General features: G+C 34.8%; 1 protein-coding gene across 6 annotated transcripts in view; it reads right to left on the minus strand.

Annotated features, from left to right (window-relative positions):
• WDR72 (WD repeat domain 72) overlaps positions 1-19782 on the minus strand; it is a 121128-nt gene that overhangs the window by 91094 nt on the left and 10252 nt on the right. For 2 of the 6 annotated variants that reach the window (XM_040570307.1, XM_040570308.1), the window contains exons 3-13: positions 19235-19341; positions 16351-16429; positions 13302-13473; positions 12704-12780; positions 11564-11683; positions 9119-9264; positions 8681-8777; positions 6336-6477; positions 5609-5851; positions 4832-5052; positions 3201-3396 (exon numbers count right to left, since the gene is read on the minus strand). In XM_040570307.1, coding sequence (XP_040426241.1) covers positions 3201-3396; positions 4832-5052; positions 5609-5851; positions 6336-6477; positions 8681-8777; positions 9119-9264; positions 11564-11683; positions 12704-12780; positions 13302-13473; positions 16351-16429; positions 19235-19341 — 1600 coding nt within the window. Of the gene's footprint in view, positions 1-3200; positions 3397-4831; positions 5053-5608; positions 5852-6335; positions 6478-8680; positions 8778-9118; positions 9265-11563; positions 11684-12703; positions 12781-13301; positions 13474-16350; positions 16430-18422; positions 18500-19234; positions 19342-19782 lie in introns of all 6 variants that reach the window. The other 4 variants (XM_040570312.1, XM_040570309.1, XM_040570311.1 and 1 more) reach the window with 4 other exon arrangements.

Here is a 19782-nt window from a genome sequence, read left to right on the forward strand (position 1 = left end):
TAATATTCCATGTTTTATTACATCAATATTTATTGCCATGGAAAGATATTCCACCTTAATGGAAAGTCTCTGCTTCCATATATTAAAATGTAGGCAAAATATGTTAAACTACATAAATATTAGTTCATAACATCTATATTACTACTTACATGTGTGCTCAGCAGCAACATTTAAATTTCTCATAGAATAATTTTACTTAGTTCTATAAATCAAAGTACTAAGGATTCAATTCAATTCATCTTATTCTGGACTTGTAACAGCAGTAAACAATTCACTTAGACATGCCCCCCCCCGAGTCTTCTTGTAGTCATTGGAGGAGAAAAGATAAGCACTCGTGCTTATTCCTACTTCCTCCTATTCATTAAAGACAGAGCTTAAACTACTAGTTTATAGGTAGATATCTAAGTGTAAATAAATGCCAAGTTATTTAAGGTAAATTGTAAATTCCACTTAGTCAACTCTTGTCAGTTAATGCATTTCAGTATAAAGTATCATTAAATGCTTTTTTTTTTTTTAAATATAGGCAGCCCATCATCCCCATTGGCAATTTCCCATTTACAAAGTAAAATAAGGTATTTTCAGCGATCTTATGAAAATTCTACAGGTTGCACATGAAGAAATACTGCTTTAGATTTAATCTGTGACAATGTTCCCATCCCATAAAACAAGAAAATAAAAGCCTGCTGAAAGACATTTTTAGCTTCTAAATGCTTTTTGAGAAGTGTTGGCCTCACTCATAGGAACTTGGAAGATGAACTGTAATGTATAATAAAGTCATTTGCTTAAGGGTTCATCCTCTTAATTACCTGGTAGGACAGTTTTGAAGCTAAACTGGTATCACTGAAAGACAGTGATAGGTACTAGACGCCCCTAAACTTTTGTGAAGTCATTTGTCAAATTCAGCAGAATTACTGCTGACTCTACAGCAGTGTAAATATTGAAATATTCATAGAAATTCCTTAATTCACATCCCAAAATTATAAACAGACTGGCTGTTTTCCCAGTTATCCATTAACTCTGGATGCACAATATGCACAATAACTTTTTTTTTTAATTTAAAAAAACTTCAAACAGTGATATATGAGCCTGACACAAAATCAGGTCCTCTGTTGACTTTCACTTAAGGAGGCAAAGCTTCAGTCAGGACACTAACAGTATAGCCAGAAGAGAAATACTTCTTGACTATAGCAATGACTAACATTTTAATCTTATATTCATATCCATAATGGAATCCAAACACAAGGCTGTCACTTAGACTCTATCCTCTTTAAATATCAGGGGACATGCTCACAGGTAACTGCATCAGCAAGTAGTACTTTGCATGTCTATCCATTAACCAACAGATGAAACTGTAATGAAAGTCTGCTTTGTTCCTGCTGAGTTTTGTCTGTGATGCTGTATGTGTCTTTCCCCATACATCTGAATAATGCTCTGTCTGCCTGAGTGATACTGAAGTATCTACATAGCTCCTGATCTAGGTCAGGCCAATTTCAAGGATCAATGCTATGACCTCATGTTCTCCTGCAATAAATGTATAATTTACGTTAAACCAACTACAGCATATCCTAGTAGGCTTTCCTGGGTATTCTCTCTAGATATCATTTTTTCACCAATACAGAAGAGGAATACAGAAGCTAGTCGCTAACGTAGCGAATAACTGTATCCCTTATGTACCAGATATTCCTTAATTGTGGTGATTGTAGTTCTCCTTCTGGCCTGATGCTAGTAGCAAGAGATACAAAAACATCAAATAAAGGTACTTTTAACTATCTTCACCCTTCTTGGTTATATAATATACATGAGCAGTGGCATCCATTTTACTTCCTTTGAAACAGGCATTATTTTCATAGCTAAAGGAGACAGAAATATACTCTGATTTGTCTCCCTGGTATCATTAAAATCTTACGCTATTAAATCTCAATGATTCAAAAAAGAATTCACTATATTTTCACATGACTTTATCTAGTTGCACTAGAATACAGTTGCAACTGAGGTGTATTTGTCTCCCTTTCAGTCCCTTAACTTCTTGGTCTGCTTTGCTCATTGCATTGTGACAGAAAGGATTAGTCTTTTATAGTTGACTGCAAAAATTTGCATTTTAGCTTTACTTTTCTACAGATTTTTAGAGTCAAAATAATTTTCCACGTTGCTAAGCACACACAGAAGCACTGAATTCACTCCACAATAAGTACTGCCCATGAGGTTTTTTTTGTTTTTGTTTTTTTAAAAAAGGAAGAACCTCTTATCCCCGCAGTGTAGTGAAAGTATCCCTACTGTCAGGAGTAAATTCAAAGCCCTACACTGCTTATAAACATCACTTAATTTTGCAAAATGCTTTTTTTTTTTTCTGCGCTGACATGGCCTTCTCTAACAATACACATTTAAGGTCCCTTCCTACCTGAGCCCTTATATGATTCTATAATTCATTAAACACTTCTTTTCTATCTTATAACTGTGGACTTTGAAGTAAACACAGCCTAGACACTGACTGCACTGAAATGATTTGTGTAGTAAGCTGTGGTTTCAGTGTTACACAGGACACATGTAAAACTGTTTTCATACAGTATTAATATGCTCTGCATTTCAGTGGTTCTAGACTCATTATGTATTCTTTCCACCACACAAGGCATGTTACTCTGAGCAGCACAGAAACACTATATTGCAACATCCAGTGCCACTACATTCTCCAATGTTCTGTGTCAAAGTTCAAATAACTGCATTTATTACACTTGTGAATCAGTCTTAATTTGGAGGAAATCTACAATTTAACTTGGAATACTCAGTTTTAGTTTTCCAAACTACACAGTTGTGAGCTTCACAATTATATCTAACGTTTTTCAAATTAATTTTGCTGAAGAAAACAGAACTTTATGCTATAATTTGGTATTGTTAAAACAGCAAATTTCTTTTGTTAATTCAAGAGCGCACATTGTTTTTATTCATAGCTTCCAGAAATATTCAGTTCACTACAACATCAGCTAATGATCCAATTGTCAGGATCTGACATAAGCTATTTATGTCATTAGTGACATATCCTGAATCATATGGAAGTTTTATATCTTGCTTGTTATATAGAATTTAAGCTTCCTAATTAAAATGTTCTACATGTTAGTACTTCTGCTTCGGTCATCTGTAAATTGGGTTTGTATAGCCTAACATGACAGACAGGCAAAACTTAAAGTGAACGTATAACTTATTACCTGTTTCAATTTCCCAAACATATACTGAATCATCTTCACATCCAACAATTAGCAGATTTTCAACAGGGTCAAATTTGATCTTCTTCACAGGAAACAGATGCTTTCTGGCATGTAGGAGACACTCTCTCTTCTGAAGGTGTAGAATTGCTACTGAGTGATCATTGCACACACAGCACACTATGCTGTGATCTTTAAACTGTAGAACAGATTAAGAACTTCATTATCAGTACTGCAACAACAGCTATGACCACACCACTGTTACAAGACTGGAGCAAGTTGCCTAGTGATTTATTTCCTGAAACATAGTAGTTTGGGAAAATATTTCTTTTCAGCCTATTTCTCCAATGCGTTTTTAGCAGGCTAGCTGTACAACTAATACACAAATAGGAAGATACACAACCCACTGATTTTTCAAATATGAGAAATTTAAATACCATTAATCCACAATACTTAACCTGACAAAACAGTGATTATATAACCAAATATATAATTATTTGCAGTTATCCTTGAAGAGAAAGTAGTAAAGACATTAACTTAAGCCAAACTGTTAATCATGGGATATAAAATTACATCAAGTCTTAAGGCACAAAAGCCAAGGGCAACATATTTCTAATGAAAAACAGGTATGTTGCTGTTTAATTTAAATGGAACTTTTTTAAAATGGAAATTTTAATTTGTATGGAACTGATTCTGCAAAGCATCCTCTTTCCGCTAATAATTTTTGGTGACATAAAGGAATTCACACTATGAAAAATTTCTGCCCTTTAAAGAGAACTGGGTCATCATCCAAGCAGGTATTAAATCCTACCTAGATTCCAGAAAAAGTGCTAAGGAACCTTACAAACATTAAGAACTTTTGACAGGCCTCTAGAAGGTATTCAATCACATCACTGCTAAAGGTCTTGTAGACTACTTAATCTTAATGTTATCATTAAGTAAACTCTCAGCCAAGTATAAGTATCAAATAAGTAAATAAGATAAGTATCAAATGTCTTCATAGGCTAAGAAAAATGAAATCCCAACCCCATGGAATGCAATGGGGACAGAATTTTTTCAGTGATTTTTCATAAAGGTTTCAGTAATTTTTTTCTCCTGAATTCTTACTTGAAAATTAAATTAAAACAATTCAAGTTTTTCTAAAGCTTATAAAACACAAGTGTGTACACACAAAGGACCACAGATCTGTCAGGAACCAAATACAACCATATAGATTGAAATACTATTTAGGTTGAAATACTATTGGTCTAATTCTTGTCTTACTGCATTCAAATCCCTAACCTTACTGATCGCACTTTTCAGCTTCAGAAATAGATAAACAGATTAAAATAGCTTGATAATCATGATATTAAAAAATTATGAGTAGATATTAAGAACTTCAATTTACTACATCATTTTTAGCACTTTTCTGAACCTCTGAAATCACAAATTAACAAAGTCACCCCCTTAAAGTTAAAAGTAACTTCCAAACAAGACAATTGATTAGTGAATGTAAATCAAAGACAGACAAAGTATCACAGAAGTACCACCAGATAGTGTTTCCTTCTCATATATACAAGTATATTTAACACACGCATAAGTTTATATATATATTTGTATCTATATTTAATACCTTTTATTGTTTTTTTACTTACTTTGAAGTTTTCTGGAGATCGCAATAGCTCTGTCACTGGACCAGCTTGCAGAATAAATTGGTGCAAGATTTCTCCAGTAAATATACTCCAGCAGATCACAACAGAATCCTGTCCCCCTGATAGCAGCCAGCTTGGATCAAACTTGACTGATTTATCATGTGGATAAAGTAAACATGTGACTCTGCTACTATGACCATTCAAAACTTTATGAGATAGATTACCTGAAACAAAAATATTTTTGTTCTTTAAACATAAAGGTTTAGTATTAAATTAAAACAAAAACACATTTGCTAATACGTTGATTCAGAAAACAAATACAACTAAGAATTGTCTTCCAATGAGTTTTAGGCAAGACATCCATAGGATCAAACAATTTTAGACATGTTCCCAAAAGGGAGGACAAAGACCTACATTCTAAGATTCAACTACTAAGATGTATCCTTTTCATTCCTTCAGTAGAATGATCTTTTTGAGGGAGAATAAAGACGACTACTGCCCCTGTCATGACATCCTGCAACTCAGGTTCCAGGTGATTTCATACCTGCAGCCATTCCCAGATTCCTAACAGCACAAAGCACCTTGGTAGTACTAAACTGTATCTTAATAAGTCATCTACAGAAGGAGGGTAAAGTCCATCATAATCTTCCTTTTCTCATTCAGAGCCTGACCATCACCTTCACTTTCAGTGAATATTTACAGGGCTCATTGAAGGGGATATTGGAAGTATGAAGTTTTCTGTGCTTGGCTGAGATAATAGGTAAAATTGTTAAAACTTACCTTTCAAAGACACGTTTTCTAGAAGTCTTGCTCCTGCGGTTTTTAAGCCTAGTGTTATGAAAATTTCCCCGTTTTCACAGCCACAGACAAGTTTATCAAGGCTGGGTATGTACACAGAGGAAGTCACAACTGCATTTTCTATTCCATATTTAGATGCACAAAGATGATCAATAATGCCCTCTGACATGGAAAGGTTTTTATCAAAGTTATCCTGAAGACTCCATATTGCTGCAATTGGGATCTCTGGAGAGGGGGGTGAGGGTAAGGGGGTGGAGAGAGGCAGGAACACTTGTTTTAACTCAAAACCAAACATGCATTTTAGTTTCTCCATCATTTCCCTAACTTATCCCTTCTGCATCCTGAAGTTGGAAAGTGAGTTGCCATTCCAACATTGGATCGTATCTTCTCACTATTTTTTTTTTTTTCATTACCTGTCCATGAAAATCCACAAGTAGGATCAGCTAAGCAAATTTTGATGATGTTTAGTAAAGATGTGTTTATGGACAGGTGGATATACATAGATTTGTTCAGTTACACAAAGAAATTGTGTCCATTCCTGGACACTCTTAGTTGGTGTTGCTCCTAATTAGAGGCAATCATCACACAATATATAGATGAGCAGTAATTTGTTAGTGTTAAATTTTTTTTCCATAAGAATAAGTGTTCATGAAAATTGACTTAAAGACATAACTAAAGAGACTGTATTGAGAGTATAGATTTTCCAGACCTTTTGGTGAACCATCAAACATTGATGCAGGGACATCAGGAACATGCCACAAAGTGATTCTTCCTGAAGCTTCACCAGAAAAAAGAATCTTATAGAAAGGCTCCTTCCTTTCATTCAGAAAGCCCATAACAAAAGGAAAACTCTACCAAAGAAAACAAAACAAAACAACAGTAAATCAGTCTTCTGTTGTGTAAGAACTGATCAAATAATGCAATAATTAATTGCAAATTCAAAGTTTCTGACATCAAAAGCCATACACATCTAAAACAAATAAAGGTTGAACACTCAGCTGTCACTAAGCTCTGCTCAGACCAGGCCTACTCTGCCTGGTACAAGCCCCTCAAAGATCTCTGCTCTGCCAGTACCTTTGGCTGAACCTACATCTCAAATGGAAAAACCTACTTGGAGAGATCCCTAGGTTCACTGCCTCTAAGTGAAGACCCCATATTATCAGCAGTGTACAGAATATGACGGTATGTTTATATATTGCAATTTTAAAATAATGTGAGGACAGGATGAGCTGTCCTGCAATTTTAAAAGTTGGAGTATATTTATCTCAGAAAAATAACGTTTTTAATATTCCATGAGTACTAGAAATCTGTACACTTTCCTTGTCCATAGAATAACAAAGTTTATATCCTGTCAGTTGCACCTAGACTATGTGACAATCTACTGGTGACTTGTCAAGATTTCGTGGTTAAATAACCTTCATTCCCAAATATGAAACTATTAAATACCACAAGTGAAGTGTCTAAGGGGAAACTTCTAAAGGCTCAAAACTAGAGTATCCTCCTCGACTGGAAGTTAACAAAATAAGGAATCTCCAGGTATGTTTACTGTAATACATTTTAGTTTAGACCGGTTTAGGCAGTTTTGTTGTGTCATACAAATTGGCTATAAAAATTATTCAGGCAGGAGGGTAAATACTTGAGCGTAAATATAAGAAAATAGTATTGGACATTATTAAAAATGCATACATTTGGAGGGGGTCAACATATCTTCCTTCCATCACTGTAACCCTTGTATTTGCATGCATTCTGGTTATTTATTTTCCCCCATGATAGATGACCTTTTGGCATCTTTCTGCAGTTAGAACAACTGTTTTTAGATCAGAAGGATTGTTGAGGGTGACATGACTCAATTGTTCTATTTTCCTTCAGCTGAAATAGATATCTGTCAGGCTTCAGAAAAGTATGCAATACAAATGCTTTCTAAGAGCTTAATTGTCAACAAAAAAAAAAAAACATTAGAAAAAACACACATTTGACAGTGTTTCTAGTCAGTAGTTAAAAAAAAAGTCCCCCTTGCATGCCTTCAGAAACTGTTTAAAGACTTCTTGAGTTCTTATGCAAATACAAAAATGCAATGCTTACAGGAATTAACCTCACATCTTCCAAAACCAATTTCAAACAAGTTTTGTAACAGAATGGCTTTGATTCTGGTTTTGTTGCTATGCTGAAGGGTTAGATTTATTTTTGTTCTATTTTCGCGAAAGTAAGAAACCCCCGCACAGATTTTCTACTTCCTAACTTCTATCCATTCTTCAGTTTTTCTGTCAGCTGTTTTTCCTTATCTATTTCACTCTGGTCACACAAGGCAAGACAGTGAACCAAGATGCAGATTTTAAACAAAATAGCTTAAGTGAACTCATCCAAGCAGTAACTTTGAAATTTGAAATTGATATGATATACCCTGCCAATCATAAATTCTTAAACAGAAGTGAAGATCACCTACTTTAATTCTACCTCTTCTCTTACCAAAGAAGCTTCAAGGCAGAGGCCATAGTTCTGAAGAGTCGTGTGTCTATTTTATGCACTGACTACTGTCAGTCTGCTCACAATGTAAGTTAGGCATGTGATTATGCCTCTGAAGGCTCAAGATAACAGTATTCTAAATAAAGTGTCACAGATTCAAACCCCTTCAGCTTAAGATAGGTATACACGGGAACAACCTATTTACACAATTTCACTGAAGCATGCATGCATTTCTTAATAGAAGAATGAAACAACTTGCTTACATTTTGCTCACTTTTGTTTACAGATGTGCAAGTAAAAGGTTCTAAAGCTATTTTAGACCACCTAAAGAAAAGCTTTCCCTCTATTACAAAATCAGAAAAAAGTCTGTAGCTGAAGACAGGATTTTTGTGAAAAATTGCCAGAAATTAAGACAATACTTTATGAACATCTCCAAATTTACAAATAAGTGTTCAAATGAAGGAATGCCTTACTTGTTTTATACAACGTTCAAATTCATGACTATTTAAACAATTTTTAGGGATCATTCTGGTAATTTACTAAAAACATACAGTAGATTTTGAAGCTGACTGTAAGCCTTTATGAATTTACCTTATTTTCCTTCAGACCAGTAAAGCAGAGTAAATGAGGATAAACAGTTTCTTTCAGCACCTTCCCATCTGCAGGATATACGCTTTTAGAAAGCCCACTGCATAATTTAAAAATAAGAGATTTAAAAAGTCATTTTTAGAAAGCAGAACGGTAATGTCCAAGATCCACACATTAAATTAAAAGTTACCAAGCAATTACAAGCGACTTTGTGAAATCACAGCACCAGCTGCCCAAGTTCTACATGGCTAATCTTATTCCTGTGTCCCCTGCTGTGTCAAACAAAGGCTAAGGGCTGTCAAATTCAAGGTAAATCTTTGAGTGCCAGAGTGGTTTTGTTCAGGTTTTTGATCATTGGCAACATGCAGAGTTTTTCCATAATAAACCTCCCAAAGTTCATCTCGTACCTAAACTTTGTGTGAATTTCCCATCTGAGCCCACCTGTTTAGCAGCTGGTAAATGTAACTGTAACCATCTTCTGTCCAGATGATAAGTCTGTAAGCTGCTAGTACTTCTCCACCAGCAAAGCACTGACCACTTTTACTGAACTCAGTACACAACAAGGAGAAATCACAATAATCATAAACCTAAGATCAGAGAGAAAAAAACAGTAATATAAACAAACAGTACTGATTCATTTTAATTCAACTAGTTTTGTGCAAAGGATCAGTAAGTAAAACATTAGCTTGACTTTGTAGTGAAACTACCTCTTATAAAGCCAAAGCAGTTTTTATACCATCAAAATACCATAATATCAGAATCAAAACATATCTCAAAGATAAACTGACAAAATAAAATTAAAGGCTTCTACTATATTAGTAGATTTTAGATAGGGTTTAGGTTTTGCTTTGCATTTTTATTATATAACGTAACAGACCAGTAAATATTAGAAATAATGAATTTAGTATGTAACAAATATGACATTGAAGTCTGATAGACACTTAATACCTCTGTTGGTATTCTTTAAGAATTCTGTAAAAGAATCTACTGGTGTAATCAAAGCACATTTTAACAGAACAGATTTTCTTCTGTGTTTGGGAAACAGATTTTTATTTTTCACAAATTGAAAGTAGAGAATACATAAAACATACATATAAACCTATTTGCTTGGGATAATTCTCGTAGCTTTTCCACTTATGAAGACTAAAAAAATAGCTTGTTTCCTCTGACCTTGCCATTTTAAACCAGAACAGGATATGAGCAAGGCAACCTACGATAGTTTGTTTGTGCACGTTCCTCATAGCCTCATGCAGAGTTCTCTTAGCCACATTCAATAACTTATTCCAACAGTTTGAAGAAATTCTCATTCCAAAAACTTTCTACAAATTGCTCATATGGAACATAGGACTTTCTAGCTAATTTCCTCTATATTTTCATTACTATAAATTGAGTCACTAAGCACACATGAATCTCTACGACACATACCACGTACCTTTCTAATTAAGGAGTAATATCATCTTTTTCTTTAAAACTATATATTCATTAACACACAAAAGTTTAAAATAACTTACACATCTATGCCACTGCTTCGATCAGTAAAATACTCAAATGCATAATGGAAATGTTACAAGAAACACGCGTCTCTTGCGAAAAACGTTGTACAAATTTATAGAAAACAACGAATGTTACTGTCATTGCACATAAAACCTATCTATTCTATATAGAAAACTTATCAGTGCTTTTGTACAGACTTTAAATAGCACAAGAGAAGTCTAAAGAATATCCTACAAGTATATTAGTTAAAGCTGACTCAAGTCTATGTGAATTCCACACGCCACCCACCAGACAGTACTGTTTGGATCAGGTCCTTATATTAAAATAATTTTGAGCTATTAGCACCAGAGGAATGTCACAACCAAGGTGAAAAATACTGAGTTTCCACACCATGGTTCAGATCAACTTTAAAAAACACCAAATTACTCTTTCAGTAACTACACAATCATCTGCTTTCTTACAGATAAAACAGAAAGTGATAGTCCGGGCTGTTTGTTTTTGCTGGCTACTGTTAATGGTACTGATGCTATTGGCCCCGATGAAACAAAGGCTTCTAGTTACTGAGGACTTGCTGACTGTGATTACCTCTGACATACTTAAACATTTTTTGTGCATAGAACCATAGAGTCACTTGAATTGGAAGGGACATTAAAGATCATCTAATTCCAATACCCCTGTCATAGGGACACCTTTTACTAGACCAGGTTGCTCAAAGCCCCATCCAAACTGGCCTTAAACACTTCCAGGAATGGGACAGCCACAGATTCTCTCAACCTGTTCCAGTGCCTCACCACCCTCATAAGGAAGAAATTCTTTAATATCTAATCTAAATCTATTCTTTTAGTTTAAAACCATTACTCTTTGCCCTATTGCTACACTCCCTGATAACGAGTCCAAGTCTCTCTCCTGCTTTCCTGTAGGCTCCCCTTTAGGTATTGGCAGGTTCCCCCAACAGCCTTCTTTTCTCCAGGCTGAACAACCCCAACTCTCTCAGCCTGTCTTTGTAGGAGAGGTGCTCCAGCACCTTAATCATCTTTGTGGCCCTCCTCTGGACTCATTCTAATACTTCCATGTCCTTCTGGTATGTGTTTGTCTCCTTTTGAGATGCACTGCTGAGAAGGCTATAATATACCCCGTTCTTTAAGTGTGAGTAATACTTGAAATATACTTACTATCCTATTAATTTAATGACAAGCTTTTAAAGCAGAAATACATTAATTAAAAATAAACACTTCATCTCAGTCGGAGTTAAAATAACAGGAGGGAGGACAGCACGTATCTGACCATTAGCAAGCATTTTAACTGAAGAGAAAGTAGTATTTTCATGGGAGAATTAATCAGCTTTTCAAAGATATTAACAAAATTAAATAAGAATAACACTCAATAACATACCTGCCAGCATATGGAGGACACAACTAGAAGGAGCCTTTCTGTGTAAGTGCAAAACCGTATTGCTTGACAGTTTAAACAGTCCAGAGATTTTGATTCCTTTTCACACACACCTTGCCTCTCCTTCACAGTACAAAGGGAAAAAAAGCCATGCGAATTATTCCAGATAGCTTAACTTTTAGAATAGAAATAAATATTGAAAAAATGTTTTGACATGTATTTTCAAAGTGTAAAACAACATATTATTGATTAAAATTGTGATAGGAGAACAGCGTTCATGAGTAGTGTGCAGTAGGGTTCACAAGTACTATGTAACCAGAATACATTCTGCATGACTCAGATCTTGATCTCACTTGAAGTGATAATGAGCATGCAAAAGAGCTAGAGGCAGATTATGGATTGAATCTGCTGCCATGAATATACACTAAGTATTCTTCAGTCAAAAAAATAGCTACAACCACCCATAGAGTGACATTATCAGATTCAAAACAGCTAAAGAATATTCTGCATTCCCAGTCATCCAAACCAAACCACTGTATTCCTATTCTAGTACCTGTGCATGTCAAGTGACAGCTGTTGATATTAACATAAAATTGAAGAGAATAAGTGAGTTTGAAGATGGACAAATAGGTCATGACACAGTAACAGTTTTCCAAGTAAAGACAGTACTATAAAAAAATAGAGGAAAGTCTAGAGGACCATTTTGAGAAAAAGCAACAAGAATGAAGAGGAAGTACAAAGAGTAAATTTTAAAGAGCTTTGAGTTTAAAGAAATGAAAGGGTTCCAAGAACTGAGTGACATTATTGAGACAGTAGAAAAGCATTACAGCTTCAGCACCACAGAATATGGAAAGATATGAAGCCTTGGTAGAAGACTGCAGAGTCAAGTTAAGAGCTGTCCAATGGCTCAAATAATTTTAAATTGCAATAGGGTTGTTTTTTTTTTTCCTCCTCAGAATTTTTTGGAAACTTAAGTGAGGACTAACATCTTCATCAAGGACACAGACAATACTAATCAATATGGTTTAATGCACATCCAGAAGATTCTCACTTATTTGTACTGTTTCAGTACATCCTTCACTTGAGGATATTACCATGTTTGTTATTGTTCCAATTATCATTTCACAGCTCATACAAACTGACCTGTATGTTGGTCAGGGATGAAGATAGCTCCCATACTTTAAGAACTCCAGTTATAGACACCGCAACCAACGAGTCTTCTGTGAAAAGGCAACAGTGAGACAACTTGAAACCAAGCCCAAACAGTGCCTAATACCAAAGGAGAACCTTGGTATAGACACTGGTGTTGTACACAGCACTAAACCTGATGGATTCTGTTTAAATGAAATATTAAACAACTAATTTGTACATTGAAATACAAATCACACAAGCAAATAGTGAATAACTATTTTGCTTCATAGCTATGTTCCAATAGAAGATAAAATAGGGGTTTAACACCCAATAATTTCCCTGATATTACCAAATTAATTTGTAATTACACATTACTGAGTTACTTACTATTGTAGAGACCATTTGTTTTTCCTCTAAGAAAGATATTGAATGAAACATGACCAGCATTAGGAGTATGTAAACACCTTTTAAGGTACCAAAAATGAAATATTAACATCCTGTACATAACTGCTCTGTAAAGCATTAGATATTTGTAAATCTAAGATTGTACTACCTATACAAAAAAAATATTATGTAAATTGACCTACATAAATACATCTATAATGTATACCTTGAATTCTTGCGGAGTGAACAATACACATACAATTTATCCAATCAGAAGACTGAGAAGACAAAGCATGTAGAACACCCAAAGTTTTAGCATCAATAATAAGAACATCTTGATATTCTCCACAACAAAGAAGCCAGCCTTCACCTGTCATTCGGAATGAACAATGGTAGTACTGTGCAAATGGAGAGAAGAGTCAGCAAACAGAGCTATGCAAATGCACATGCATATTTTTTATATTAAGCATATCATACTTGGATTTTTATTTAACAATCAAAGAATTACTAAAAATATACAGTAAACAGCATGAGTCAATACACCTTTTTGCTTATGATACAAGTGTTCCACATACATTTATAACAATTTAATATAGACATATTTTAAAAGAGGTACTTAATATTAAAAGTGCTATCTGCCCTGCCTGACTACTAGGATTTTTGGAAACAATCAAGGTGTTAATTCTAATTATAAATTGCTAAGGAATTTGCTACTTGTTTCTCTGAGATCAAGTGTTTGGAGGGAGATGAGATCAAACTCCCATTACCAAGAGGTACATAAAGACGTGGGAAAAAATTCAGGTAAAAACCACATAGGATTCATAATGAATTTTCAATTATTTTCCAGAAAGAATTTCTACTCTGAGATATTATTCAGCATGACACTAATTGCTTTGGTGTTCAAAAGAACGATTCGTTCTCAAAAATCAAATAGAGGAAACACACAGAAGAGTACTTGACAACAGATGACAAGGGTGCAGATTGACTATGAAGATTTTTTTGTGAGGTGTCTTATGTGCAAATATATTTGCATTTCATGTTATATCTGTTCATAGTTGTACACAATTGCTATGAATACATAAGCAATAACATCTAAAAAAGCTTTCAAGCTCTCATTTTTTAAGGATGTTATGTAGTCAGAGACAAATATCCAATAACCTTAGAATTTTGCCTTTTGCTTCAAATTCTCTGTACTAATTTTAGCTAGATAATTCTCAGACTATCAGTTAAATAATTGAAGTCTAAAACCAAAAGATAAGTAAGTGAGAATAGGATAACCATTGTCACAGAAATAAACAATAAGAAGGAAAAATGCTTAGACATAGGAAACATTTGTAACTGGTACTCTTAAACTAGGCTAGAACAGGAATATTTGTATAGCCAGTCCTCTAAGAAGAGATTCCACACTGCTTAAGGTCCCACAAATGGTTAGGAGTTGACCCTGGTGTTAAGTTTCATTTCAAACTGCAAATATTGTTAGTCCTGCTTGATATTTGCAATTTATGCCAGAACCATCTACGTTGAACAAAAGGAAACACTAAATAAGATAGCATTAATTAAAAATAAAGCGACATTTTAAAACAGTGATGTTATCAAAGACAGTATGCACTACATTTCCCAGGTGACTACATTCTGTATGAAAGTATGCTTTTTCAGGTCCTATTATGCCACACAGCTATTCTTCAAAGGAAAAAAAGACAAACAAAAAACCCACAGCAAAACAAATACGCAATTACTAATACTTGAAAATTGAATTTTAAGAATAACTTTGTCCTAGTCACATTATTTTCTTTCCTATGAAAGTTTTCTTAGATATTCATATTTTTCTTTAGCCATCTTGTCAAAGCTATAGATGAAAAATAATTATCTAGCCATAATTAGACTCCTCACCTCTTAGTAGAGAAGTAACACTTCTGAAGTATTTGTTTCTCCTACTTGAAGGATAAGAATTAAGCTCCTGTTTCTGATCATCACAAAAGGACACAGATTATCAGATAATCAGCTAGGCCAGATCTGTCTGCTTCTTTGCAAACTTCTCCATAACTCACTATTAAGATCTAATTAAGCAACACAGATCATACTGTGCCTCAGTTACATAGCTGGGGGCATTAATATTGCATGTATGTACAAACAAAAGCATATATGCTTTATTATATATACACATATAAATTAGAGGAATATCTTTTTATGCTGTTTATATATGCACTGAAATGTGTATGTATAAGTAAACATATACATTGTTGAGAAGCTATTCATCAATATTTTTTATTTGGTAGTTTACCTAAGTTTTTCCTTCTTTTTATCTTCGACAATTATGTTCAAATTCATCACAACCAAAACATTGACATGAAAAACACAATGTCTTCTGGAAGATTTGAAGAATTTGAATGCTGAATTCACCCATAGTTTAAGAATCACATGAGAACTCAGTGAGGTCTCAGATTTTCATCATTTGGAGACTTAGTTCCACCATAGACTTCCTCACTGAACATAAGCAGCATTTTAATTAACCAAGGAACCCTGAGCTCTTCTTTTACTAATACTTCCAGAAATAAAAACATCTCTCTGAATCAAATTCACACATGCTGGGCTCCTAAATAATATCTGTGCGTGCACACACATTTTAAACTCCCCCATACTCTAATATCTGGATATTTAGTGTACCTGATACAGTTAAAGCCAAAAACTTGGGATCATCTAAAGAAAGATTTAAAGTAAAGTAGTTTGGCCTCTGAAAAAAAAACCAAACAACTCAGTAATCTGCCCCTGAATTCTGCAATGAATGAAAGTGCATTTTTGGAAGTGGGGCAGAGCAGTCTTTTAGAAGATGGCCATTAAGCATCAGAACCTTTCAGACATGTCTGAAAATAAGATATTATGCAAACTGGCTCACTATATTTGCCTTGATGACATGTAATTCAAAAATACATCAAAAAACTAACATTAAACTTGAAGTTCCCATGCCATTTTAACACAGGACAAAAGTAAAGATTACAAGACAGTGGCACTTTACCTGATGACCAAACTTTATAATATATTAAGTGACATGGCATTCTAGACATCTGTGGCTTAAAATCAGTTTGATTTGAATAATGAATACAGATGAACATAAATTCTAGTTATTTTCTTAGAAGAAGGTCAAAAGGAAAAATAACCAAGCTAATGCAACAAGTTTTCTCTGAAGTCTATTTTAGCTATGCTTCTGAAAAATCATGTTAATAAAGCAAACTCCTCTTGTAATGAACAGACATTCCATGAAAAGTTGCTATACTTACATAGATTGCTGTGTGCCTATAAGGAAGCTTTGCATTCTCAATGCACTGTCCACTAGCGACATTCCAAACACACATCTCCCTGCCAAAAACAATTTCATATTATTCTGTCATTTCCACTCGGCTGGAATAATTTTGTGCCACCAAGCTTTTCTTTAGTGCTGTACTTAAGTGCAGTCTGATCGTTCATGGGCTTTTTGTTACAGATTACTGGATAAGAAAATGTTGTGGTCATTAGCAGGGGATGACATACAGTATCTGTTTCTTTTTGTTTTGGTAATTACACCCTGGTACCTCACAGCAAACCTGACTTTAAGGCCAACTCTTGTCTACAAGAAATTGTAGGTATACTGCCATTACTGCTCATCAAAGTGTCACTGTAACTATCATTCGTTGGAATGACATCCTACTGAAAATGATTCATTTCACTGAACTTAAACCACGCGTTTTGAAAAACAAAAACTGAATGCTGCTGCAGAACAAGCATCGAGGGGAACTGGTGCATTCTGTTAAGAATGAACAGTGCCACCGTGAGGCTGTTCCTGAACTGTCTTTACAAAGTGAATGTCTGTGCAACAATTACAGCTGCACTTAGTTACATTTAAGAGTAATGTCTGAGAAAGACTGCTAGTCTTCCTCATCAAGATATTCAGCATGCTTTGAAAATCAGAGTAAAACAGAAACATAATTTAAATGTTGTGTAATTTTATGATTTTTCAAATTATATTCTAAGACATTTTCTGTAAGAGGACTTGAACGCATTATGAAAAAATATTTTAATATATCAGAAATACTCAGTGACTTGCATTTTATTCTACACACCAACTTTCAGTTTGTGAATTTAAAAATACTACTTAATTTACATTTTTCAATTAAATGGGAGAATTATAATCTATACCTACACAGCGTATCAGTCTGTAGACTAAAAATCATAACTTAATTCTCACACTTTGCTAGTCATTTTAAAGCAATGAATTTCTTCTTGGTCATGTCAAAATATGAAAATTAACTTCACCACTTCAGCTACATTGCTATTCATACATGCAAACATGCACATATTAGACTAGAATACAACTTCAGCTTCTGTACATTGCACTTAATTTGCTTTGTGTACAACAAGGAACAAGTAATGTAACACGTTGATAATCCTGTCCTACAGCACATACTACATGCAGACAAAGGACATCAGCAAAAGCTTCTGAATCGTTATGGATTAATCTCAACATTTGCATATAAGAAGTAGAAAGTGTCTGATACTCATCCTTCTGGAGTAAGTCAGTTATAGAAACACTCAAGATACTGACATGGGATTTAGGCATTGGGGAAACAAACATCTTCCACACAATTTCCTCATTCCAAGGAGATGGAGGCTTGAAAGTGGAAGAGAACTGAATGATTCACAGGCCAGACAATACAGTTGAAGAGACTCCACATCTCCTGAAGATGAGGTTTACTATTGGTAGTTATCTCAACTTCACATTGCAACCTTCCAGCAGTCAGTGATAGATGCTTTGCCTGTACTCAGTACAGATGAGAGGTAAGCTATAATTTGGTAGAAAGTACACATTTAAAAGGGCCTGAAAGACTAGTCCTACCAATATCCATTCCAAGCAAGCCCAATGATATGCTCAGATGCAGAACCTTCAGAATATGAACTTTTCTTCACAGCATATCTATAGCAAAAAAGTCGTTTGTTTCTTAACATGTTTCATCCCAGCTTTTTTTTTTTTTTTTGCAAACACAGTATCTTCTCTCCCTATATGATCTGGAAATAACACTGCACTAACAGAACTTCAAAATTAGGGTGAAAAATAGTTTCCTCTCTGAACATTTGATTAGAATTGTAAGAGGCCAATAAAAGAAGTTCTGTAGACTTATCTCCCTTTCTGCACAGTCTTTACAGGATAGACCATCCCACTGGGCAGATAGAAGTAAACAGTTTTGGGTTCAGAAGCCCAAACCAGTTTGTTCAGTTATCCCCTTCCTGTAAACCAAAGATTGATAGAATTAGACAGATCCTAGCAGCTGGGGCTGGTTGGAAAGGATAAACAAGCTTTCCAATGAGAAAATAGTACCCTTAAGATGATGAGAGATGTAACTTAAGAAAGACAATTGGCAGGAGCGTATCATAGGAAGAGGTTTTAAAGCTGTCCTGTTAAATGGAAAAGACGAACCTAATATGAGAAGGGAACAGTATTAAGTAGAAAGACAAAGCTGTTTAAGAAAAACCCATAAGGAAGTAAGAAGCTGGTTCTAACTGCTTTCAAAAGCTGAAAGCCTGAAGACATGGGCTTCAAATTCCAGCTGACAGGATTATCAAATATTCAGAGAAAAAAGTCTGAAGTGTTACCCTGCAAGAACTGGAGAAATTAGTTTGACTCAAGTGCTGGGCCAAGTCACAACAAACATAGTAGAAAATCTGCAAGATCAGGAGCCTCTAGAAGGACATACTGCAAAATAGCTAGTCAGATTTGGTCACTGAGCAAGCATAAACTGGACATAGTACATGAGCCTCCTTTACCGATTCTGTTCTTGAGACTGAACTCAGGAAGGAAACACCACAATACTAAAATTTTAAACCTCTTGATTCCCTCCTGCAGGTTGTTATTCTCCATTTGAATGGAGCCTAGCTGATCCTCTGAATAATTCATTCTCCTTACCACTAACTAGATACCTGAAACTGGCAAACCCTTCTGCTGTCCAAGACATTAGCTCCGAGTTAGCCTATCATATATGAGAAATACAGTCATTATCATAAGTAAATGCTATTCTTTTCATAGCATAGAGGAAATGGATTAAAAGCCCTCTGCTAAATGCAGAATCTGACCTATATATGCCATACATTTCTTGATTCAGGAAATGAATAATTGAGGATTCAGTTACCTACCCATTTTCAGTAGCACTTACTACGTATGGTTGTTTCTCAAATTCTCTTGCTTTTGCCAAACAAGTTACAGAAGCAGTATGGCCAAAGAGAATTTCTTTAGATGAAATCTAGGAGAATAATACAATGGTTTAACTTAAACAGAGTGTTTTCTGTATAAGCTACCAAGATCTAAAAGCTAGAGATACTACTTGTAGATGTTATCAGTAAGTGACAATGTGCACTATATTCTTATGTTCTTGAATGATGTTTCTGGGATGCACAGAAATGTGCACAGATTATGCAGTTTGCACACTGGCAGTAGGAAGTACAGTCTTTGTAAATTCTTCAGAAGAAGCAATTTCAAGACTACAGTGATTACAGAGTGTCAAATGTAATAGAACAGGTAACGTACAGAAACTCCGGCCCTCGCTGTACTACATACAGCAAGAGTGGTAAAGCAAAGTAGGGAACTGATACAGCAAAACTCTTAAGTATGTGCTTAATACTATGTTTAAGTAACCCCTTTGACTCTGATGAGCTTCACTAAATGCAAAGGTCATCTTAAAGGA

This window comes from Cygnus olor, chromosome 11, assembly GCF_009769625.2.
Source record: "Cygnus olor isolate bCygOlo1 chromosome 11, bCygOlo1.pri.v2, whole genome shotgun sequence".
Classification (NCBI taxonomy): Eukaryota; Metazoa; Chordata; class Aves; order Anseriformes; family Anatidae; genus Cygnus; species Cygnus olor.